We start from the raw sequence: 26004 nt of genomic DNA, 5'->3' as shown, positions 1-26004 counted from the left end.
GAAGTTCCGGGGAGGAATTTGGCGCCCTAAAATTCGGCGTCCTAAGGCATCCCACACATGTTCAATCGGGTTCAAGTCGGGTGAGTAAGGTGACCGAGCCATTCGAATAATATCTTCTGTTTGCAAGTATTCTGACGCCACATATTCTCGATGATGCCGGGCATTGTCATCCATTAGAAAACATCTGGGCCAACAGCATCCCTAAACAGTCTAACTTGAAGCTCCAATACCTCATCCACATATCTTCAAGCGGTTACACAAGAACCTCACTGAAAGATATGCAGCTCGGTGCGGCCATTTGTCATTATTGCTTCCCAAACATTAAACCGCGATCTCGGAAACGGGATACGGACAAGGGAAGGCAAGTTGCGTGTTCCTTCTCTCTAGATCGAAACCCACCTAGAATCACTGTTCAGACTATATCTGGTCGTCAGTAAACAGCACTCGAGCCAGTCGTCTTGGTCCCATTGAACATGACAACGGCACCAGTTTAAACGGGCCCTTCTGGAAGCTGGAGTAAGTTGGACATAAAACATTGGTTTTCTCGCATACAGTCCAATCTCGACAAGAACTTCGTGCAGCAGTAAAACGGCTAATTTGAGTTCTTGTGGCAGCTTGAAGGCCAAAAATAAAAAACTAAATTAATATGAAACCAAATTTTTGTAGTCGCTTCGCGGTTTCTTCGAGCCGACAACGATAGAAAACGGATAGAAAACATTTTCTGATGCAGTTGTTGTTCTTGGACTCCCTTGACCAGGCTGTCTATCAACTTATCAGTGCTTTAAAAGCTACTTTAAACTCTTGGTATGATACTTAGGTAGATATTCAATTCTTGGGCGACCTTCATTTGTGTTGGATCTCCCTCGATTCTACCAATTATTCGTCATTTTTGACCTTCACTTAAAGGATGCCTTTGAGCCATAACTACTGACTACTGATTACTCTAAGAAACTATGCTTACTTTAGACAACACTACAAACCGGAATTCGAACATGCGTGCATTACGCACAACATTGTCAATCACCGAATTTGCATATTTCCGGCATTAACGTATGCACAGAAGTGAAATTTTGCATTCCGTTGTATTTAATTAATTATAGCAGAGTGCATTGATTGCAACATTAGTGAGCATATTTTTTCTCATTATTGTTTAATTCTGATGACCAGTGTACTAGTCATTTTCAGAAATGGCTAGTACACTGTTCATTTTTGGAAGATGTTTCCCTCGTAGGATTCGCTCTACATTTGTAAACTAATGATGTTTTTATGCATATCACAATTTAAAGTACTGTTTTATAGCATCTGCTGATCTCTGGGTCTGTGTTTTAAGGAACCTATCTCTGTTCATTTATACCTATTTCTAATTGCAATAAATTTATCTTCGCATACCGTTATCCTTCTCGTTACAACCGCTTTTCTGAGACAACTACTGCTGAAAATGACCAGTATTTCTGAGAACATAATTAAAAGTTGATATCGAATATCAGCTCTGTAAAATAATCATCTCCACTGAAAACGAAAATCCTCTGCTACCATGGGATAATTGTGTTAGAGATGGTCAACTATATATAGACGATAAAATATATACGACAATAACTTTAGTTAAAATGAAAACTGGATATGTATTACATTACTATTTCTTTGAAATAGCTTTCAGCATACTTAAAAAATAGATACTTATACAGTTGAACTCCATTTGTCTCAACTCTAAAGGTTTCAGAAACTTCAGTTCACTGGTTAGTTTATTCTTTATTCTTCATTTTAGGCTATATGAAATTAAGATAGTCTAAACAGAAATTTCATGTAGCTGCTAAGTTATTTAAGAATTTTAATCTTTTGTCTTTCGCTGGTTGTTCTCTCATATCTTCTATCAACTCAGCTGCAGATGAAGGCTCTTATTGTGCCATTATCACCGCCCCATTTTGTTTTTTCAGTGCTCTCAATGCTTCTTTACAATGAAATTACGCTTGACGTAATTTTTCCTCACATTAAGTTTGCTTTATATGTTAATACATATATTCAAGTTTTGGAAATCTTTGATTACTCGAATTTATGTCAGACATTTGAAGTGTGGCTTATTATTTTTTGGTGCTGCCGTTTTGACACAGTGGTAGGCCAGGTGTCATAGGTCTAGATATTTCTTAGTATATTTGCGGCACTTAAGGCACTTAAATACTGTACATCTGAAAATGTTCTTGAGATACTGATGGTATAGGGAGCGTAATAGGATATTCTCGAACCTTTTTCTCTGGGGATTGGCCTTCGAAACTGGGATGGAGCTGGAAAAATTCATATTGCCCCTCTTGGTCATGGTAGACTTCGTGGGAGTTTTATCATTGCCGAGAAGATCCATACATAGTTACAGACGTGAGTTTATGGTACAGATCAGGAGTATTTGGGGGGGGGTGCAATTACTTTTCATTTTAAACTAACTGGCTTATTATAACAGTCCTTCTCCAAAGATAAAAGAAATTTTAACAATTTATTTATTTCCTTGATTTAATGATCGTTATCTTCCTTTTTCCAATAATTTAAGTGTTATTTTTTTTTTAAATTCATATGCTGTACTCTGTTTTATTCTCCATTCAAAGTCATGATAATTTATTATTTATTACATTGTTTCAAATAATTATGTCAAAAGAGATAATTTCAAAGTGAAATTGTACTAGTAAATCTGAAAGTTATACCCTTAAATTATTCAAAGTTCCTGTCAGATTTTGTACCCACGAGGGAAAATGAAAGTTCTGTTCCCTATTTACTGCACGAATGTGTTAAAAATATGAATAAAGCTTTAACCTTCACAATATATTTTTCAATAACTGGGAGTTGACCATCAGCAAAAAATTATTATCCTTTCGTTTTATTTAAATAATTTAATATTCTTAAAAATACAGAATGTATAAATTATTTTTCTACGTCGTCACAAGATATAGGACCTTTGAGAAATAGTGTTACTATAACAAACAACGCAACTCTAAAAAAGCAATGCCTGCAAATACTATTATTTGCATAAATGTCTGTCTCTAATAAATTTGTATGGTATATCCTACATAATAAGCACAAATATTCTCAACTTTACTTTACTCTTCTGCGACAACGAAAAAAAAAAAAAAACGAAATCATAAATTAGACTTTTGCTAAAAAACATAAAATTTTGTGCCTCCAGTAGGGATCGGAGGGGATATTTTTCCCCCTTTAAAAAATACGTGAAATCGAATTATTATGCAGTATCTGATTATATGCTGTAAGCTTGCTTCAGAAGCAAATATTAACAAAGCCGAAAAGAAACATTTAGGTATTCTTCCCTGTCCCATGAACATAAAAACCCCGGTAACTTTTCGGCGCCGCTCGAACTTGAAAAATAGTTGTACCGAGATTGCATTGAGATAGTGACGCAAATCCTCTAACTTATTCTCCCCGAAATATGGGTTGTTTAAGCAGTGCTCTCACACCTCGAGAGGTGTGAAAAATTGCACCTTCAGGCAACTACCTGACAAATATAAGCAGATAAGAATCTACTAACAGCTACCGCGGCTTTTCTTTCTCTTCCCCTTCTTTCTTTTTTCCCCTCCTTTACCTACACACACTCTCTCTCTCGTTTTCTTTTAAAACTGATTGGCATGCGCTCAGGTGCCACATTCTCTCTTTGTTTCGAAATGCAGTGGAATCTCGCATAACGAACGCCTCTCTTCACGAACAAGGTGTTTTTTAAAACATTTTAATATTTTCTCTTGTTTAACTCTCATTTAAAAGCCTGGCAGATAGGTACGTAACCATAAATTCTGTCTGGACGAAATTTCAGCCAGATCGTGTCTCAGACAAACATTTTGACTGGTTTAACATTGACGAATTCTTTCTTGTCTATTATATTGCATCTATAGGAAAGTGACCACACTTCCCGATTTTGGAGGGACAGTCCCGCTTTGTGGAGGACTGTCCCGCGTCCCGCCGATTTTCAAAAATGTCCCGTTTTTTAGAAAACATCTGTATTTCTTATTTTAAATGTACTGTAAAAATATATTACCTATTATTCATTAATTATTATAGTAAATATAAAGAAATAAAAATACATAAATAAAAAAAAAAAAACATAAAACGTATGCAGAGTAAACTAAATTAGGCGATGTAACAAGTTAGATTTACTCGGTGGTGTTCGATCATTATCTTCGCGTCTCGTCAAGGAATATGTATTATTAACGGAGGAACAGCTAGCATTAGCTGAAGGGCCATTTGCTTCCCACACCATAAACCACAATAAAAGTTTCAGATCAATTAAATGTACGTCGCAAATGATCAAAGCATTGTACGACAAAAAGATTTGCATTTGCAAGGACAAAAACCGAAGCAATTATTTGTAATGTTTTTCATCATATTCATTTTCACAATTGCAGAAAGAATTAGATTTAAATGTATATTTATATCCATATATTATGATGCTTCCAACCACAAAAATTTTAAATTATTTCCCACAATTGTTAGACTTTTTGATAAAGAAACAGGAATTAAAATTAGAATATTAGATTTTGCTTCATTGCTGGGCGAAACTTTTTTTTTTTTTTTTTTTTTCCCAATGGCAGATTGTGAACAGTTACAGTTTTGTAACAGAGTCCATTTATCTGTACTAAGGCTAGATGTGGTAGTCTCTGCATTATGAAACACCTAATAGGTGGTCCACCATTGCCTCCTATGAAGGAGACGGACAGTTACAACCATGCCTTCTCCGGGATTCGAGCCCAGGCCCTCAGTCATGCTCTCAGTCAGGCTTCCCTAACCACTATACCGTCTGGGCGGCTGCCGGGTGAACCTTCGCAAATAATTTTTGATTCAATAAGTACTTTTTTAAAAAAGAATAATTTGAACAATAATATTATTGCCTATTGAGAGGATAACACTAACGCAAATTTTGGTGGAAAAGCTGGAAGAGGCATCAATAACATTTTCACGAACATTTGAACCAAAAAATGATTGGAGTAGGTTGTGCAGCTCATATTCTACACAGTACTATTCAAACAGCATCTGACTTACTTCCAGTGGATCTTGAAAATATTATAGCAAAAATTATGTATATATACTGCGCGTGTTGAAAGTTTGAAGGATTTTTGTGAAAGCGCAGAAATCAAATATTAAAAAAGGAGATTTTATGGGAATATGTGGAAAAAATCTTTTTAATATATTAGTAACCATTTTCCGAAAAATAATATTTGCGAAAATGATCTTTTTGATGAGATGTCATTGGTAAAAAAATATGTTACTGAAGCTGCTATCACCCTTACAAAGCTGCTAGCAAGCCATCAGGAGAAGAAAATGTTCAATGACAATCACATTGGGTAAATCTTGACGGAGAGATTGGTATCAAAATTGGAGACGGAGGCCTCCTAAGTCTCAGGCAGAGTCGAATGGCGATTAGAGACAAAGAAAAAGTTACAGAAAATGCCTTCTTAAAGGCTTGGGAGGATGGAAGAGAATTTCGCATTCAAAAAACATCTTCGTCATTACTTCCTGCTTAAGCCGTCGTACAGGCACGGTAAAATTAAATAGATTTCTTTTGTTATATCTGTTTAATATTGCTTTTAACGCTTTAGTTTTGTATTTAATGATTTCCACAGGTTTTGAATTATGAAGGAATTTGTGCACAAGGTACAAACAACAGACAAGTTTAAATAAACAATCATCTCAGGCCGACGAACTAATTAAACCATTTTACATAACATTCCTAAGGAGAAAATAATCGGTTGATGAACATTTCGATTGCTTTCAGGAATGAATTAAACTTCTGAACTGAAGTTTCACTATTTAGGAATAAATAACCATCCAGACATTTTTTAAACTATATTTAGGACATTGAAAGTATTATTAGGATTTTATGAAGTGCTGTTTCCTCTATTATCCCAAATTAATGATATCAAAGCTTTCAATGTTATAGTTTCGAAAGTTCGAAAAATGCCTATTTTCACTCTAATTGCGAGTCGTACCTCTCCAAAAGCGAAAGAGAAAATCACTTCCATATGCAGTTATTTAACAAATTGCAATCGAAACATGTTTGTAATGTTATGTGTTACATATTGAAACGCCAAACCACAGATTTGTTTTTCTCTTTTCTCTTTCTAAAATCTATTCACGGTGAAATCACATAAACAGGAGGGATCTCTTGCATGAATGATTGACTCAATTTTCCATAAAATGTGTGTCGTCTACGCATATTTTATAGATAAGCAAACATGTTTAGCCTGCATACATTTAATCATATATATATAAAATGAAAAAGATGAAAATGTTGCAAAATATCTTGCATTACCTATGATTGCTATCCCGGGAGACTATTCTAAGGGTCGGTAATCATTACTGATACATTGAAAATATGAAGAAATAAAGCTAAAATGTTAAAACAAATACAAAATACATCTGCAAATTTTTAGAATTAACTCCGTAGAAAATTGAAATATAAAGGAAATAACGTTTATATGACTTAGCTTTCAATATACAATCCATGTAAATCTATGGCGAACTTAGTTCTTTCACAGATATTCTTGATTTCTACGCAGAATTCATCTTTTAAAATACTGTTTGAGATTCTGCTTACAGTTAGCACGTTGTATTCACGTTATACATGGTGAAACCTCGAAAATCAACTGTGCATTTAACCTATTCACCTGGGTTCGAAACTACTAGTATTCAATAGCCTAATTCCTCAGATATTGGTGGAGCTCACGTTTTTGGAGCATGACGGGCGAAGCGTGTTTGTTAGATCAGCCCAGTAAGAGGACGAGCAGGAAAGCTGCACACTCGCAGAATTGCAGTTATGCAATTGCTGTGCGTAAATGAAAGCTTAATTTATGCTGTACTGTGTATAAAGTACTGTGGTTAAAAGTATTTAACCAAATCCGCGTGAAATGTAGCTGAGATTAACTTCTATTTTATATGTTTATAATCTGTTTAAGCTTTAGTTGATAATTCTTGCGATAAGTTCCTTGTTCTTTAATATGTTCTTCATGTATTCCATTCAGTAATATTTTCAACCGATAAAACGTTTAACAACAAAAAGAAGAGCATGCTATTTTCCAGAAAATGAGCAAACATCAAGTGTAAGAAAAGGAAAAAATGAAACAGAAAGAATAAAAAAAAGTTATTCTAATTCTTACTTTCGGTAGTGCGACTGTCCAAGACAACCGACTCCATCCTGATAAGGAAGCCTTTTCATTCTTTCAATTATTCGGATTGCGTGGTTAAGAGCTTTTTAACTCTGTGAGTGCACCAGATTCTGAAGGTGTGCAAAGGTCGAGTGCTAAGGCCACCAACACAAAAGAAACACAAGGAAGAAGAATTTTCAAAGAAGCCCTACCCGTTTAAAATGGGTTGGGTATTTGCATGAAAGTACTTGGTTGCAAATGAGGTGCAAAGACGTCGGAAATGGTAAGCGTTTCTTGTAATAAGTAGAGCCATTCAGAGAAAAAGGCATTTTCTTTGTTCCTTAAATCTTCCTGGTTGGAGTTTCTTTCGGACGCGATGCTGTTAGACAAGTGAAATGCTGTTGCTCTCCTGAATAACATGGATTGAATTTTACTGAAGTAGGTGTATAATTTCATGCAGCGCCTGTTTGGTTTATCCAAATGCATATTATTTTTGGAAGGTTTAATTGTAAAGTATTATTGCTTAAATTTGTTTACTTATCAGCATCTATAAAAATCATGCTGCATATACTGAACTGCCTATTCAAGGTCATCCACAGCTTCTGTGTAGATGTAGAATTATACAGTATTTTAATGTAGGGTTTCATTAAATGAAAGGACTGTGTAAAAAAAATTAGGGTATTAGTTTCTAATTTTCTTTTAGATTTTCGAATTTAGCGAAAAAGCTTAAAAATAACGTTATGTTGTTTTAATTCATATTTTATATTCGTAATTAAGTTCATTTATGACACAAAAGCAAATGTAAAAGATTTATATTTACATCTATAATATATACATGTATGTAATATATTAGAGCTGTTTTATTGGTCAGACAGAATGATGACTCGTTGTCGTTAACTGACAAAGTTGGTGACGTAGTAAATGGAGGCAAGAAACTTGAAAGACGTAGTTTAATTCAATTACTTCCTTTTTATTCATGACTGATGCACGTTTTTCATTAAGCCAAACAAGCAATGTGGCCGTCACAGCGCCTTGTTCTTAAAGGATTTCGCATCGTTACTGACAGACATGTGAATTGTAATTTTTGAAAACAGCAAGCAGCAACAAGTTGCAAGAGCGAAGCAGAAAAGCGAAATATGACACATTTAGATGAAAGTATGGAAGACAGAGTTAAAGGTTTGGGGATTCTTAATGGGAATCTTTAATCTATTGGCTATAAGATCCCTACATTGCAAGGTTATGTAAGAGGGCAAGAAAAGAATAAATTTTGAAATGACGCACTTTAGATTATTATATTATTAATAGTTACCATTTTAAGGACAGACAGGGGAAGTAGTCACATTAAAATGAAGAACAAAACAGGCTATAGAAAAATTAAAAGTAGAAGTTTGCTTTATATACAGTGGGTGATCGGTTAACAAACATAATCTGTTATAAGACTATGTTCGCTATCCGAATTGTTCGTTAACCGATCATCGATTTACCATAGATCATCGACTCACCATTTGTGAAATCGATTAATTCGTTCTGGAGACCCTAAAAATTAAATTAAAGAAAAGGATATATAATTTATTAGTAAGTTTATTAAAAAATACATACATATAATCTTTTATATTAATTAGTTCGTTTCATTTTTTTTATGGGGCGTTAAAGAACATGCCCAATGTCGATTGCTTTTCTCTCTTTTTCAGAATTTTCCGGAAGTCATTAATAGCACTGTCGTTCTAAAGATCCCCAACCCTACTGACATCAGCTTGGTTTGGGTGTCATTCTAAGACCATTGCTCTGACGTCCTCCCACTTCTTCAAAAGACCTTTAATGGCAGATGACGGCATTGGTCTTTCGTCTTCCTCCTGGTTAGAAGAAGACACATTTCGTTGCGTTTCTTGCTATTCTTCATTCAAGATTTCTAGGAGTTCTTCTGTGGTCAGTTCATCTTCATGTTCCATTATGAGCTCTTCTATGTTATCCTCGTTCGCCTCCAATTCCAGATCTCTAGCAGCTGTCGAAATTTCATTCATAATTTCAGGAGGTGTCTTCCTGATCACCTCCGTCTCATTGAACGAAGGATGGACACATCTTTCGCATCCACCCCAGTATAGAACTTCGAAGTTTAATAGGCAAGCAACATAATTCAAGACAGATTAAAACGATTTTTGTCCTTTGGATTTGACAACCGTGCACATTATGCTCCGAGAGCCGAGAAGTGTTCGTTAGAATTCGTTTTTGTTCGTTATCCGAATATGTGTTCGTTGTCCGAACACAAAAATCTCCCATGAAAGTATTCGTTGTCCTATTTGTTCGCAGTCCGAACTGTTCGTTAACCGATCATCGACTGTATTTTAGCTTATACACACACATGCACAAGCACACATACTCATGTATACAGTTTATAAAAAAGAATAAATACAAAGTAAAAAGCAGTTTAAAATCTAATCCAATGGAAAACTGAAAGCAGCAACAAGTGATGGTAGTAATGCAAAATAAATAATACGTTTAAAATTCATATCATATTCAATCCGGAATAAACATATAATGCAATAGATTTATATGCTTTCAACTTCTCCCTTATTTCTCTAGAAGTTACTGTTTTGCTGAGGCTCTTATATCCTCCTTCCTTAATAAAATCTTCTCCACAACTTCTTGCTCTCAAACAGAATGCAGCTCTTCGCATTCGATTACACTGTCTGGACAAAGCCTTCTTCCATACTGAAATAATGCTTTTATTGGTGCCTTCGTCTCATGCGTAGTCGATCGAGGCAGGCAAACGTGTGAAAGTGAGCTTTCCGAAACGCTTTGAGAATGGGATTGGTTCCTTCAGTTACCTCAAAACAGCGCTCGAAGATCATTTTAGAGTAAGGTTTTTTAAAATTTGAAATGATCTTCTGGTCTATGGACTGCAGTGAAGGAGTAGTGTTGGGAAGCAGGAACTCGAACTTGAAGAAATTAATTTCATCAAGTCCTAGAAAAGATCTCCTTAAGAGATCATCGTCTAGGATTGGAGGGTGTGCATAAGCGTTGTCCATAATAAGAAAGCACGGAGTGAAAGAATTATCTGAAGTAGACAATTTTTTATAGAAGACCAAAATGCTTTATTGATCCAATCTGTAAAAAGGCAACGTAGCATGTAAGCCTTGTTCTTTCACATGCCATTTAGCCTTTTCTTCTGAACTTTGTACTTTGAAGGCTAGTGGATTGCCCGAATGGTAAACGGGCGGCTGTTTAATTTTTAAATCGCCACTCGCATTTCCACAAAACAACAGCGTGAGACGGTCTTTCATTGGCTTATGGCCCGGCAATACCTTCTGCTGCATTACTGTCGTATAAGTTCTTTCGACGTATCTTCTAGAAGAGAACTGTCTCATCGTATTTAAAAACATACTATAGCATACTTCCCTCGGAATTCACAAGCTTCTTGAATATGCCGATGAAGTTCTCTGTTGCCTTATGTCCGAGCTTGCTATTGTTCCGTGTTTGTGGATGCCGTTTCTTCTTTTAAACATTTTGAACCACCCCCGCATGCCTTGAATGCTTCTTCTTAGTTCGTTGATGATACTGGCATCTTTTTAATGAGGTAGGCGAAAATTAGTTTTACCTTTTCACAAGTTATATTTTTGTTAGTAGTGTCACTTTACATTTGCTTCTCATTGGCTCATATGAGAAGCAATCTTTCATGAGAATACGTGGCCAACGTGTAGAAATTCTTGTAATACCCTAAGAAGCATCAATGTCCTTAATCTTACCCTTGTTCTTAAGGGTACTGCAAATCTTGATGTAGAGCGATTATATGTGCGTGTTAGATCATTCATCCTCACACACCGTTCTCGCTTTTCAGTTTGGCATTTGATTTCTAAGATGATTTTTTTTGTCTTTCCTTAGTCTTCTTGCGGCATTTTCTTTGGGGGGGGAACGTGTATGTATGCTTAAACTTTGCACTTAAATGCACAATAATGTATCCAAATGCAACTTTCACAAGTGACAATAAGACATTAGTTAAACGAGCTCAAAATGTATAATGATAGCGCAAATGCAGGCAAGATCCTGCATGTGATTTCACAATGTCTCCACGTCACTAGTTATATCAAACATCGCTCGTTAAGGGAGTCCACTTTTTTTTTTTACATTTAGTTTTGCTAGTTATGTGAATCACTCGTTATGGAATGTGGGCGTTAAGTGAAGTTGACTTTGTTGAGATAAACAAGTTTTATCAATTCGAATTTGAAATTTTGTGGATGCCAAAGTATATTAATCCTTATTAAATGTTTTGATTCATTATTTCAAATTTTGAACAATAGTTCGTTTTTCTATATTTTTTGGAGATAATTAAAAATGCCCTACGATTTCTGTTTTGTTTTCAACAGTGTTTGTCCATTTATTTCTATAATTTTACGTACATGATTTACTTTTCTTAATTGTGACAAATTGAGCTCTATGCCTCAGATATACACGTGCTACTAAACACAAAGTTATTGAAGAAATAAAAAAGAAAACATCTGCTACGTTTGGCTTCGATTGGAAACGGGATTTTTAACTTTTATATTATTGTTTATAAAAGTTATGTTGTAATCTTAAACTCAAAAAGATTTCAGAGTTCAGTTAATATATTTACATAAAGATTACAAATTCAGAGAACCTTCATGTAAAAACATTAAATGAACGCGACTGTTGAAAAAGCATTTAATTTCCAATTTTTTTCGCAAATGCCGAGTTTACAATTACACAAATGCAATCATTCTTCATAAAATGGATTCACTAGTTGTTATCATTAATGCTATAACTATTAAATTACATTTACATGAATTATTAAATGAATTATTAAATGAATTAAAATAATTATTAAGCACGGCCCTCTTCGGAATTTAAGTCAACGACATTCTTCCTGAAACTTAGTTACATGCACTAAGAATTTTATTGTATTTGACAACTGTATTTTATGTATGCATTTAATTGTCTTAATGTGTATATTTTTTTTCTGTTGTAAATGTTTGTAAATGCTGTTTATGTTTTTCGGTACATAATTCTGAAGCTTGAAGTTATTTGGTTCACTGCATATATGTGTGTGCGTGTGTATAAGCGAGAGAGAGAGAATGGAATATTAAAGATTATTTTCATCAGGTAAATATCTTAAATGATGAAGCTGAGAGAGCAGAATATTTTTTCGACAGTTTCTGAATCAGAGCTTGTAAAGAATTATTTCTTATTGACGCTTGTGGTTCTGTGGTGTTTTATGATGCACGTCCAACTAGCAAAGCTGACGATCTGTATACCTGCTACAGAATACCTGCTATAGTACAGCTAATTTTTAATCCTACTCCGAAATTTCTAGTTGTCTCAAGTTTTCAGTTTAGCTAGAAATTTCTTCCATTCAGTTATAAAGCAAAATACAGTAGAGCTTCGATTACTCGAACTTCTACAAGTTAAAGCTTTCATATATCATACAAAATGTTTGCCCCAGATAAAATGCACTGGAAAATTAATGTTATAATTAAAGTTTGTAAAAATTCGAAACCTTCTACACATTGAACTATTTTGTAATAAGACTGAACGTTTTAGCTTATTAGCCGCATGCGCGTCCAGCCGTTGACAATTGTTTTTAAGAAAAAGGAAACGTATATGAGTCTAATGAATATCAATTGGTGTAATTGCATAAAAACATTTAATATTTCAGATATCTCATGACTGAATGAGATATCTCATCATTGAAATGCATTAATATTTTAATTAATCAGCTCAAAAAGTAAGAATATTATTCTTAACAGCAGCGTTCATTGATTTTAAATCCCTTAGTTTATTATTCTGCAGCAGACAGATTAAATGTGGAAGTTAAATATGATGTGCTTTAGTGAATGACAACACACTGACGCTTAGAATATAAAAGTATTTTATTTCAGGCAGTAGTAATACATTGCTTTTAAATAGCTGAGTTTCTTGATTAAAACTGAAAAACAAGTATTTTAGTTTTTATTAACTGGAAAGTATTTTGTTTCAGTGGTAACGCATTGCTTTTAAATAGCTGAGTTTCTGGTTTAAAAATGAAAGCTAAGTATCTTGCATTTTGTCAACTGTGAGCAGGCCCGCGACAAGCCTAATCGGCGCCGTCGTGCAAATGTTTAACGCGTCTTTATATAGTGACGATATTAAAGGAATATTGCTTATGGTTAACATTTAAAATGAAGCATTAAACATAATAATATGAAAAAACCAAAAGAATTAAATTTTATCTTTTATCTAAACATGCAAACATTTTTGTTAAAACCCACATTCAAATATTGAAGAATTATTGAAGAATTATTCATACATTTATGTTATAAAAAGTCGCCTAACCGATATAGTGGTTAGCGTTGCTGACTCCCGTGCCAAAGAGCCCGGGTTTGAATCCCGGAGAAGACACGGATGTTTGTAAATGTATAGTGTCAGTGCAGCACGGGGGAACTCTAAATATGCAAGGCGAAAGTCCGCTCAAAAGGTTGGTGGTAGGGCAAGAGGGGTGGGAGACGCTCGGATCCGTCCCATAGGGTGCCCTTCATCAAAATTGGGGGGGAGGCGGGCGAAACTGAGTTAAATCGCACTGTCACCTGTAAGGTGCTCAAGCCGTTGCCAACGACAGGGGTATCTTGCACTCCTTGCCACGAGGAATTTCGTGGGCTTGGGCTGACTATAGGTCAGACAAGTGAACATTGGTCAACAACAACAACATGTTATAAAAAAGTAACACTGCAAGCGAAGCGAAATACTAAACGCGTTGTATACCAAATATATTGCTGAAAACTATTTATTATCTTAAAATTAAAAACAGATTAATTTAGATATCTAATAAATTTGCACTGAATAAATTGTTGTTCGCATCGTAGTTTACTACAAGGGTCAAACTGAGATTACAACAGGGCACAAAAAGTGCTCTAGGACTGATATCTAGGGATATATCCAAAATTCTTTTCTGCACACCGCTATGTTGTTGACAATGCTATAGCGTAGTTTCAACCGGCGATACTACATTTCCTCCAAAAGTTGAAATTCATGCATAAGATTTATACCACTTATATCGCTTTGATTTTTATCAGTTAATGCTTTTTGCAGTTTTTGACATAACTTGAGCTGATCTTGTAAATATATGTAAACAAAAATACTTAATGCCGATACGTATGTAAAGGTACAGGAGGCGCCGCAGACGCGTTCCACAAATTGCTTAGTCCTTATTTTGTGTCTACTGTTGCGATCATAAGAATTTGGGCAACATAAATCTTTTTTGTGATTTTTTGTTTTGGTGATTGCTTGTTGTTATTGTTATTCTACATAACAAAAAAAAAAAAAAAAAAGTGCAGTTACATATTATGTTAAACTTAGGTTAGCTTTTTAATTCAGAAAAGCGACGATCTGAGCATAATTACTCGAAAAATAATTTTTTACAGTTTTAAAGGTTCCTAGATGCATCAACTGCAGTAGAATAAATATATTGAAGAAAATGAGGACGGAAGTGATCACGAATGTTTAGCTTATATGATAATGATTCTCAGAAACTGATATAGATTCTGAAAACGAAAGTAAGAATAGCATAAATTGCTTTATTGGAAAAAAAATTATCGGGAACGATACAAAAAATGAAGATTTTACCCAGCGAAAAACAAAAACGAAAACACAAAAACGAAAACGTGCTGCGCAGAACGTGAAACATATTTGTATGTGGAACACGCAACACTTTGTACAAAGTACTGCTATCATTTCTTGTTGCATTTTTTCTCTGTCTATAGTGCTAATAAAGAAAATAAAGAATCGATGCTGCGTAAACAACAAAGCTAATAAAGAAAATAAGAATAGACTTAGAGTTAAAATATTTTTAATATGTAATATAAATTTATATTCCTTTACGAAATTTTCTTTCATAAAAGCATTTGCAGAAATTAAAAATTTAAACCAGCATATTTTTTCATGTTTGATCCTGAAATTTACTATTGACACAAATGTAGCACGTTTTCTGAAGATTTACAAATTTTCTTGAAAAACCCCGAATCGGGTCTTTTGGACCCAGTGCGAGAGCTTGTGTAACTCATGTGAGCGCGCGCACTCGCGGGTTAACATAATATGTAACTGCACTTACTTTTATTTTATGTAGAAAAACAATAACAACATGCAATCACACCAAAAAACAAAAACAAACAAAAAAAATTATTACAAGAGCAGACAAGATTACTATGATTGCAAGAGCAGACACAAAAGAAGGATTAAGCAATTTGTCGAATGAGTCTATCCTTACACACGCACCCCCTTTTTTACATACGCATCGGCATTAAGTATTTTCACGTTGAAATAAGACAGAAGAGAACACCAGAGACTAACTCCTGTCCTAGTCATAACTTTCGGTCAAGTCAGGCAGTGTGCTAGGAAAGGGCGGTCAGACCTGGCAAGCTCGAGGCTGCCTCAACACTGTTAAACCCACCAATTTTAAGAGGCGATCCAAGAGGCCGCTAACCTATCGGCCGAGCCGACTAGCTAAGCAGAGTCAACAGGAATACCCACAACTCACATTCCACGTTCCCGTTCTGGAGGGATGCTAAAAACATTTGCCATCAACAGGACAGCAGAACGAAGTCACTTAAACACTGTCAGATAAACCGGACCACCTAAAACTACGTCATGGTATACAGATGTCGGCTTAAAGCGCCCCCAGGTTGAAACCAAGGAAAGATATGAATAGGCAGTTTTGAGGCTCGAGGCGCCCACTGGAGACCTCAAGCAGTTTAAAGGCCAACTCCATCGACAGGGACGTTTCGTCCCGGACAACCATGACTATGTGACTATATAGCTCCACCACAACCAACGGAAAGGAAAAGAAAGTACCATACGGTCCTTGTCGAGCCTGAAACAACCATCGCCAGCTATGACTCCAGTCCTGTGAAGACTGATTTTAAACACTCGTGGCCGAGACTGGCCAGGTACAGATCCTAATCAGTAGCTTTCCAGGTTTTACCTGAGTCGACGACCAGAGGGACGATCATATAAGACAAGAATTTTCTTGTTCATACAGGCAGCCAGACGAACTGCTTGTTTTAATGATTGCCCGGCGCCTTTTTGACCGGCGCCGCACGACCTTGCTCCTATTGTCGGCGCGGACTTGACTGTGAGCAGTCTGGTGCTCTGGAGTATTTTATTTCAAGCAGTAATTGTTACTGCTCACTTTTAAATCGTCGAGTTTATTAATAAAAACGCCGCCAAATTCGTACAAAATATGATGTAAATAAATAAAAAGATATACAATACTGCTGAACGAGAATAAATTATATGACAATGCACCGTTGTTCATAAAACCCAATTATTGGACTGAGGTTTTTTTCGGGCCTAACTCTACAAGTTCTTTTCAAAATTGCCTATTATATGTTTGTGAAGTATCCTTCTAACTCTCAAGCACAGATTCTTGTAAATTATTTCTTTCGAATTAAAAACGTTTAACAACATAGCCGAGATTTTTGAAACCGCAGTTTCTGTGACAGACGTAAACATTCTCAGCCCACGCAAATGATTGCTGTTTTGTTTCAGGATCATAAGTAAAGCACCAATTTCATCTACAGTCGCAATCTCTTTGAAAATTCAGAATTAGTTCCCGCTTTACAGAAAAACTTTACTGCCATTTTTTGTTCAACTTTTGAATCGATTACTTGACTTGTGTCTAATGGAAAGAGAGTGATAGCACGCTTTTACTCTGCATCAGATAAAAGAATGTCGGGAACAACAAAAGAATGATAAGAAGAATCGAGATGTTAGAATGGGATATTTCACTTAGCCGCTATCAGTCGGCGAAGAAAGATGTAATGAATGAAAATAGATAAGCAATGTGAAAAAAAGTTGGATCAGTAAGGTGAGTAAGTACTTCAAATAATTAACAAAATGTTAGGTAAGAATATCCGAAGGATATTTGTGTTTTTCTTTAGGAAAAGGTGAGCGTCGCAAAGAACTGATACAGCTGTTTGGATGTAATAGTACAGAAAGGAAAAAAATTTTTGCAAGTTTTTTGACATAATTTTGTATAGTATCAATTTGAAGATCTCTGCGAATATATGAATTTGGGATGAACCAAGGTGCATTAATAATTTCACAAAGGGTTCTATTTTGAATAACTTGGATCTTTTTTATGTGGGTTTTAGCGACGTGTCCCCATACCGGACTGGCATAAAGTAAAGTAGGTCTAAGGATGGACTTGTATAAAACAAGTTTATTGTTAATAGTCAGATTGCTATATCTGCCGAGGAGAAGGCGCCTAGTAGCAATTGAGATATTAAATTTCCTGGCAGTTTCGTGTAAATGTTGGCGAAAAGTGAGTTTTTTGTCAACAATTGTTTTCTGGATCCAACAAAAGATAAACTGCATAGAAAGTTCTGTCCGTAAGGCTGTTATTACATATCCATACGTATATTTCGAACACACAACTATTTTAAACAATTATTCTTTCTGCTTTGCCACTGAAAGAAAGACGCACGATTTTTTCCTTCTTTTCGTAAAAAATAGTTAAGTTGTTCGTTTTCAACAACCAATCATTTATAAACATTAAATGCCCCATCATAAACTATTATTTATGATGGAAAACTACTTTTCCCTTTATATGGTGACATCAAAGTGAATTGTAGTGATAGCCTGATTTATGTCACGTAATAAAACGGAACCGTTGTTGAGAGAGTTGCTCTTCTGAAATGTTTTGAATTTTTTATCAGACCTTAAGAAGACATTATTATAGGAAAAGCAAGTTAAGATGTCACATTAACAAATGATGCTAATTATCGTTTGGCAGTTCAGTGGAATCTATTGAAAAAAGAGAGTTCTAAAACTTTGCACCGCGTATAGAATTATTATTCTTCGAGACTATATAATTTCGTGCCATTATCATTTTACTCCCAAATGTATTCATCATTTTCGCTTGTTCTAATATCATCATCTAAATCAATAACAATGAGTTTTTTTATCATGATTATATTTAAATAATTCAGTTAACCATCATATTTTTTACCATTTACATATGCCATAGTTTTCTAGCTAGCTTTTTACTTCCTTATACGAAGTAAAAAGGAAGTATTGTAATCGCGAAAAGTTTCAGGCAGCATATTTCAACGAAAATATCCATTTTGATCGCAATCGAATGCAATTTAACGATGATTTTGCTTGATATCTGTACGTAAGAACAGAATAAAATACTCGTTTCCTCCAAAAAAAATTATAAAACTGCTTTAAAATGAATTCTGAAGAGAATTTTTCGTGGCGTATGTACGAACGTATGTACGTACGTACGTACGTTTGTACGTACATCTCGCATAACTCAAAAACGAGTAGCCTCAGAACGTTGAAATTTTGTATATAGGACTGCTATAACATGTAGATGTGCACCTCGTATTTTGGTTGCAATCAGCCTCACCAAACGTATATAAGTATATTTATATATATATTCACTCTGTTACCCGGCTCAGTGATCTCAGTTTCTTTACTCTTATATGTTTGTAAATTGTACATTTTTTGCTTTAAAAATGATTGAATTATGTTGTTTTTATCTTCCGGTTAAGGTTTGTATGCTTTTAGTAAATCTGTATGCAATATTTTTAGAATTATCAACAATTTTAAAATTGTTTAAGTGTTTAAGTGCCGCTAAGCCTTTTTTTTTTTTGGCGGCCATTGATTGTTTACATTTGAAACAGCAGACTAGTGGATTTGTTGCCAATCTAGAGAAACTTAGCTTCGCAACAACAAAGATAACGCCTTCATTTATTATTGCCAATTAAATCATGCTTAATCCTTTCTGGAATTTTTTCGAGGAAATAAGTGTTTAAGATTTACTTCGTAATTTTTAATATAGATATTTTGAGTTTTTATGTATTTTTGCCTTCTTGCATTGAATTAATTGAATGAGAAATACTCAATCGTCTGTGAAAAACTGTTTCTTTTTTGTTTTGTTTGCTTAATTTCTTTTATACATCATTCTAGCTTTATTATTGTATTTGAATAGAACATGTGGCAACGATTAGATAATTCTATTCTTTAAATGATGTAAATTTTGTGCATTATGAGTTATAATACGAACGAAACGAAATATAATACTGTTAAGTGAATCTAGCGCCAGAGTGTCGCTATGGTAAACAAATACTAGAGTAAATTTTAAAGAATGCATTTATTCTATTGTGGTTTATGCACTGTCAGCGAAGTAGATTTAATTCAATCCAATAAGTTTAAATGAAATGCAAGAAAAAATGCGTATAATTTAATATTCCGTACAAGGAAGACATGTGGTGTACACATCAGATGTTTTAAATATATTTTTACAGTGGTTCACATTTGTTTTCGGACACTTGTGTTTTTCATTTTTATTTGAAAATATCAGATACTAAATATCTAAGCGAAATTGCTTTATTTTTCTTATACGTATACTATTGATTATCTTTCCTAAGACCTGCTTGGTTTGAAATAAAATTAAAGAAAAAAAATCTGAAAGGTTTCAGATTTTAACGGACCTCCAAAAGGGTTTGTTCAGGTGTTTTTACTCTCTCGCCGAGCTCGCAGTCTACCAGTCTGCAGTTGCACTTACGCCTGCTAACCCATTTCTTTTTGTCTTTTTATCTTTTTATTAAGCATCATTTTTATGTCATATATAATTCAACAAGATGATTCAATGCACTGATGCCGTATACAATCTAACAAGAAAATTGCAAAAAATTTAAAAGTAGCATAGCAACTTATATATATGATTTCCGATGCAGTGTTAAGTGTTGGTATATATTTTTATACTTTTTCAATCTTTTCTCAGTTCATCATTTCAATATATCATCATATCAATTAATTTTTTTTTTGTAAGATGGTTTGCTAAACTCTTTTTTTTTATTTTTTATTATTATTAATGTGTTGCTGCTCTCACTTACCCCTCATACAATTCAATTGAAAAATCACAAAATATTTAAAAATAACAATTCGGGTGGAGCACTATGTTATTAAAATTCAGATGACCCTAGGTACCGTCGTCTTTCCACAGTGCAAGGAACATAAATACATACATACATCATTACGTAATTTCTTTAAAAATCATACTGGCGATAACATTTGGTGACGACAGTTTGAAAAAGTGATTCGCCGTTTATAATGGACGACCCAAAATCCCATTTCGAGACTAATAGCCCATGGGCTAACTGCCATTCGAAACATTCTTTGCAAACAAAACAATTTATTCGAAGAGTTCTGAAAATGAAATAACAGAAGTATTTTGAATTAACAGTTTATATTTAATAAAAACCCTAAAATAACGGGAACACTAAATATTACGTTGAATATCCTTTAGCTAAAATTGCATTTTTTATGTGCCTTTAGAAGAAGTCAACTAATTTTTTTATGTAAAAATTTTCATTTTGTTCCATCCCTTCGTGAGAATTACTTTTACTGGAGCTTTCGAAAAATACCAGGTTTCCTTATTCTTTTCTCCAAGTCACTCTCTATATAATGTGGAAAAGGAAAAATACGGAGGAGTTTTGGTAACTTCAGGACAGTTGTTGTATAATAATGACAAGCGAACATTTAGGTCTGCATGTTTAGCATCATTATCCTGATACAACTTAAATCTGTATTGCATTCCAAGTTTTTTTGAAGATGCTTTCAGGTTTTCATTATAAATATTTATATATTTATACTGATCTATAACATTTTCTACAAAAACTAAACTCTCTCTCTGAGAGATAGCGAAACATCCCAAAACCATTATGTCTCCACCTGCATGCTTAACAGCAAATAATATTTTTTGTGGAATCATTTTTTTTTTCATTCGGCTTTCACCACACCATAATTCGTCCATAGGACACTAATATATTAAATTTCGACTCCTTTCCAAGTATAATATTGTTCCAGAGTAATAAATCTTTGCCTCCGTGGATTTTGCGAACGGCAAGCATATTTATCCTTTCTCTTTTGTTGAAGAGTTTCCTTCTTGCTGATCACTCGTGGTGTCTATACGCTTTAAAGTGACCCTTCAAGAGTTTCAGAGGGAATTTTTACTAGAAACTATTCTTCTAAATTCGCTGCAAGTTTTACTGAGGTAATTTTTGTGTCTAGTTAAATATTTCGCCGGATTAATTTTAGATTCCTTGGTCTTAGCTTGAAATGTGGTCCAAACTTCATTGCAATTTAACAGTTAAATGAAATATCCATCGTTTTATAGCATCAAAGATAGTTGAATTCAAGTATTTTGGGGATATTTCGATTACTTTTACCATTTTTAAATGATGAATAATTAAATTTATAACAGAATTTGTTATCAGTTTTGTTTATTTCAGAACTTGTTATATTTCCATGTTCACTTCAGATATGGAACCGTTAATATAGTGGTTCTCAACATCTTTTGTCATATGCACCCTTTTCACCATTCCTCTCTTTCCTAAAACTCGAAAATACCTATAATTTATTTAAATTTATAATCTTTTTAATGCGTTTTATAAATTAAATAAGTAAAAATATAGAAAAGATTGATAAATACCAAACCTTGAATGAAAGTAGTTTTTTATATTAATAAAATAAAGCTAAATGTTTAACAGGTAAACTAAAAAATGGCTGAATTTCCCTCCCTTCTCAAAATATGAAATTCCCTCCCCCCCCGCCCCGACTGAAAATCTCACGTTAATATATTTTGCTAACTAAGTAATGATTTCCTAATGCGGACGACAATTCTTGGGAGATAATTTCAATTAAAAAAAAAATATGACAAGAAACATCGTATGCCTGAACATCTCAACAAAACTTTCGAATGTAGGAATTATTATGTAAATTACTTAATAACACTTTTTGAGTAAATTATTTTATAATAAGAAATATTTTGATGATAAGCGTTCAAAACCTAACGTGAGTCACTGTATGCATAGCCATGTAGAGCTGTAAATGTTTCTTAGACGTAGTTTTTCATTGTTGGGTATTCATTCTTCCTTTAGCTTTCTTACTAGAACTCGATTTTATACTTTAGAAAAGAAGGAAAATGCGTAGAAAGCAAGACTTTTGCTTCCAAGAAAGAACCTTTCTTTTATAAGTGAGAATTTAAAAGTAAAATAAATTTAAATTAAAAAAAAATTTTTTTTTTTGCTAAACCGAGTAAAATTTCCTCTTAAGTGCTAACAATATCTGGATTCAATCCCATTAACTATTACATTTTTATTAAAGGAGTTAACACATTCATTTATAACCCGTGTTTGCAGAAATTCCTTTCTATATTCATGCAGCATAAGTCTGCGTAAATTTTACTTAAACTGAAAATTTCGTCTGGCGACACTGGGACTTATGAACGCAGGTTTTGTAGAAAAGAGCCGTTGCTTTTGAGAAAATATGATGCCTATATTTCTTCTTCGAGAAGCAAAAATATTCTGCCAGTAAAGCTTTTTACAGCATATTTTCGGATCTAGTAAAACCCACTTTAAGAATCTTGTTTTCGCGTTTTGAAAAAGAGTGATCCGTATTCAATTGCATTGGAATCCGCAGAATTTTTTTCTAAAGAGATCATCAGTCTAAAGATAAATTTACGATTTTTAAAACGACATAATGTTTTACTACAATTAAGAAATATATTCCATACTGTAGTTCATTCTTCTGCCAAGTTTATTACAATAATTGGAGTTACAAACTTTCTCATATAAATTTATGCGCTTTTTAGTACTTGAAGGTTGGGTGAAAGCAGGGCTAAAAAAAACTTTGTTCTGTAGTTTAAATATAATTTTTTCTCTAAAGTCCGCATATCTGTTAATACAACTTGTCTGATTACTTTTCACATTTTATGTAGATTTTATGCAATTTAAAAAGGCTTTTCTTTGCAAATATATCTCCTTAAAAGGAGTGTATCTGAGATAGCTATAAGGTTATATACCTAGCCATTAAGATTTTAGTTCATCAGTAACAATTAATATTCTCTGCATGTTTTCATTACAATTAGCGTGTAGAAGACAGGTGTAAAACGTTTGCGATTAATACAAGAAATCTGAAATTAAACGTAACTGAGAAACTGAAAATTGAATAATTAAGAAATAATACAAGCACAGAACTAAAAATTACTCCCTTTTAAAACAGAGTTCAGAGAGATCAGTGAAATTTAAGATATGTGAAAGTATAAAAATATTTGAAACAAAATAAGGTGTAACATTAGAAAATAAGCACATTTTATATAATCACTGCATGTAATTGAACAACTTCCACGAGAAAGAACTCCACTATGAGCGAACTCACTAACAAATTTCCCGGTAGTTTTTATGATAATGAGTTTCGAAGAATAGCTTATATTAGTTTCAAGCTCCCCTCCCCCCTCCCCAAAAAAAGTCTGAAAGCTTTCATATTTTACATTACGCTCAAAGGGGCGTTTTTTTAACGTTTTGTATGTTACTTTAATTAATTAATTATCACATACTTAATCCTTAAAATTCATTTCAACAGCAATATTGCAAAATAATTTTAAAATGGGCATATCTTTAGAATTTCCGATACACAGTCTCTCGCGCTAGAGATAATTTTTTTTTTTTTTTTTTTCTGGGCAGTGTTACCATTGCTCGATTTGAAATCGTTGAGTTTGTTAATCAAAAATTCGTTAAATTGTTACGAAATAGGAAACTGATAATAAAGCAAATTCCAAATTCCCGTATTCGGTGGAGGATTACGTTATTCAAAATTGGATGGCTCTAGGTACCGTTGTTTTATCACAATGCGAGAAACATACATACATTTATGCAGATCTTCATTATTTAATTTATTTAAATATAACACAGGCCAATAATATTTGGTTTCAACAATTTGAAAAGTGAAACGGTCATTTAAAGTTTTCAATGCAAAATGCCCAAATGACATTAATAGCCATTCTGGGCTAACGCCCTTTGGGCTAAAAATCTTAGTTGGGGCAAAAGATAATTACATAAATTAGGCTTTACTTCTTTATTACAGCAGTTAATATAAAGGGATAAAAAAGCACCACAGGGGTTTACTTATACAAAGTTAATATTTATTACAATTAAGCAGTATTATGGCTTAGTATAATACAACAATAAAGTAAGGATTTACAAACGTGATAGGAAATAAATGGGAAAAAATCATTAAAATATTGGTTAAAAAAGGTCTTTGACAGAAACATTACGATTTTTTTAAAAGAAAAACGCATCTGTTAAAATATGTAAAATATTGAAAAACAGTATACATTTCAGTTTCTGAGGTAAAGTCACACAAATTTGGTAAAACTGGTACTAAGAATACAGAGCCGTTTTCTCTCTGCTTTACAACATGATTTGAAATAAACATAAATAGCAAAAACAACAACAATAAATTTTAAAAAAAAAAACTGTTTTTTATTTGGATACATATTTTTGCTTCCGCGGGAATTTCATAGCCCATTGAACTGAAGGAATATAAACTTTTAATTAAGAAATTTCTAAATTAAACACCGAAACTTATTCATATTTTGCTATAAATTGTTTAAACCAGAGTTTGGGGGTTGCTAAAAATTTTAGCAGTTTTGATATTTATTTAACTTATTATAATAATTTCACAGTTACCTAGTATTAATTAGTATTTTTATATAATGTATCTGAAAGTAGATAAAGGTAGGACAACACAGACAAAGAAAAAACGAAAACGTTTCGACGCATTTGTTTTATAATATAAACGTTCATTTTACTTGCTTTGCAGGCGACGCTGTCATTTCGTCTGTTACTTATTTAAAACTTTCACATTGTTCTATATTTTAAAATTAAAAATTAATGACCTAAAACTGCAATAGTATATTACAGTACAAGTGAAAAAATTAACAGTTTCACTCATGCGTATGTCGCATTTGCGCAATGCGTGTGTGCCGCCCCCCCCCCAAAATTTTCGTAAATATTATGGTGTCTCGGGGTTGCGAAAAAGATCTCAGTGATAAAAAAGGGTCGCGACTGAAAAAGGTTTAAGGAGTCCTGGTTTAAACCATGCATTTTAACAATTTTTATAAATACTCCAGGAAAATGACATTCCTAATTTTCAATTAATGATACATTTAAACAGAAATGTGATTATATATATAGAATATTAAATCACTCAATTATCATTGAGTGATAATTAATCGATATTTTACATATATTTTCAATTTAGAGAAAAGCTACTGATTGAAAAAGATTCTAATCGAACTTTGCGAATCTGGATTAATTCTTTCTTATGCTTTGTTACAGGAAATTATTCCGTTAATAACAAACCCACGTTCCATCCTAAATAAGTTAATAAAGAAGAGCGACATAAATGCGGTTTTGTTTCTTAGCTGCAATCTTGAAAATGATTGGCTAACGAGATCAGGCACGCGTTTGAACCCGCCCACCTTTCAAAACAGGTAAGATCATTCAAAAAGTGTTTTTAAGAAGCAGGCGCACATATAGAACGTTTACAGTTTTACGTATATCTCAGAGCTTTTATTATTGTACTGCACACCTCATTTTTTTAACTGAGGATGATTAATATAAAGCTGGCTTTATAGCCAATGTAATGTTTTCGAATTAAATATGTCATTAATTATGTTTTTAGAGATGTTGAAAAATATAATTGGTAATTTCGAAAAAATCTGTCTGAATGCAGCTTCTGTTTAATAAACAAAAGTAAATTTATCGGATTATCTATTTCACTAATGATTTAAAGTTCAAATGTTTAGAATGTGTCCCAAATTATAACTGCTTTAAGAAATTTAAAAAAAAAATATTACGAATTGTCTGACTTGTTATCAATGCATAAAAGCTCAAGTTTCTTACATCTGAAATGGCAGCAATAACCGAGAACTGCATACAAGATGTTTCTGTTGGGGGAAAAGTAGCCCCCATTGATTTTCAAGAGGTATGATTTTTTTTAATAATTCCATCATTTCTATAAAAGTCAAATGCTATTGCAA

At 33.5% G+C, this 26004-nt stretch overlaps 1 protein-coding gene across 5 annotated transcripts in view; it reads left to right on the top strand.

Annotated features, from left to right (window-relative positions):
- The window catches only part of LOC146995164 (uncharacterized), a 116982-nt gene that overhangs the window by 52159 nt on the left and 38819 nt on the right, over positions 1–26004 (top strand). The window contains exon 1 of one of the 5 annotated variants that reach the window (XM_085826117.1): positions 7436–7565. The exons of 2 other annotated variants lie outside the window; for them this stretch is intronic. Coding sequence is in view for 1 of the 3 variants with exons in the window: in XM_085826113.1 (XP_085682239.1) it covers positions 25875–25949 (75 nt within the window). In the remaining 2 variants the exon portion in view is untranslated. Of the gene's footprint in view, positions 1–7435; positions 7566–16725; positions 16978–25496; positions 25950–26004 lie in introns of those variants that run through there. 2 more of the 5 variants (XM_085826116.1, XM_085826113.1) reach the window with 2 other exon arrangements.

This window comes from Stegodyphus dumicola, chromosome 10 (assembly GCF_044657685.1).
Source record: "Stegodyphus dumicola isolate Sdum_Otavi_A_Nest chromosome 10, ASM4465768v1".
Taxonomy (NCBI): domain Eukaryota; kingdom Metazoa; phylum Arthropoda; class Arachnida; order Araneae; family Eresidae; genus Stegodyphus; species Stegodyphus dumicola.
This window is presented reverse-complemented; position numbering and strand designations above follow the sequence as displayed.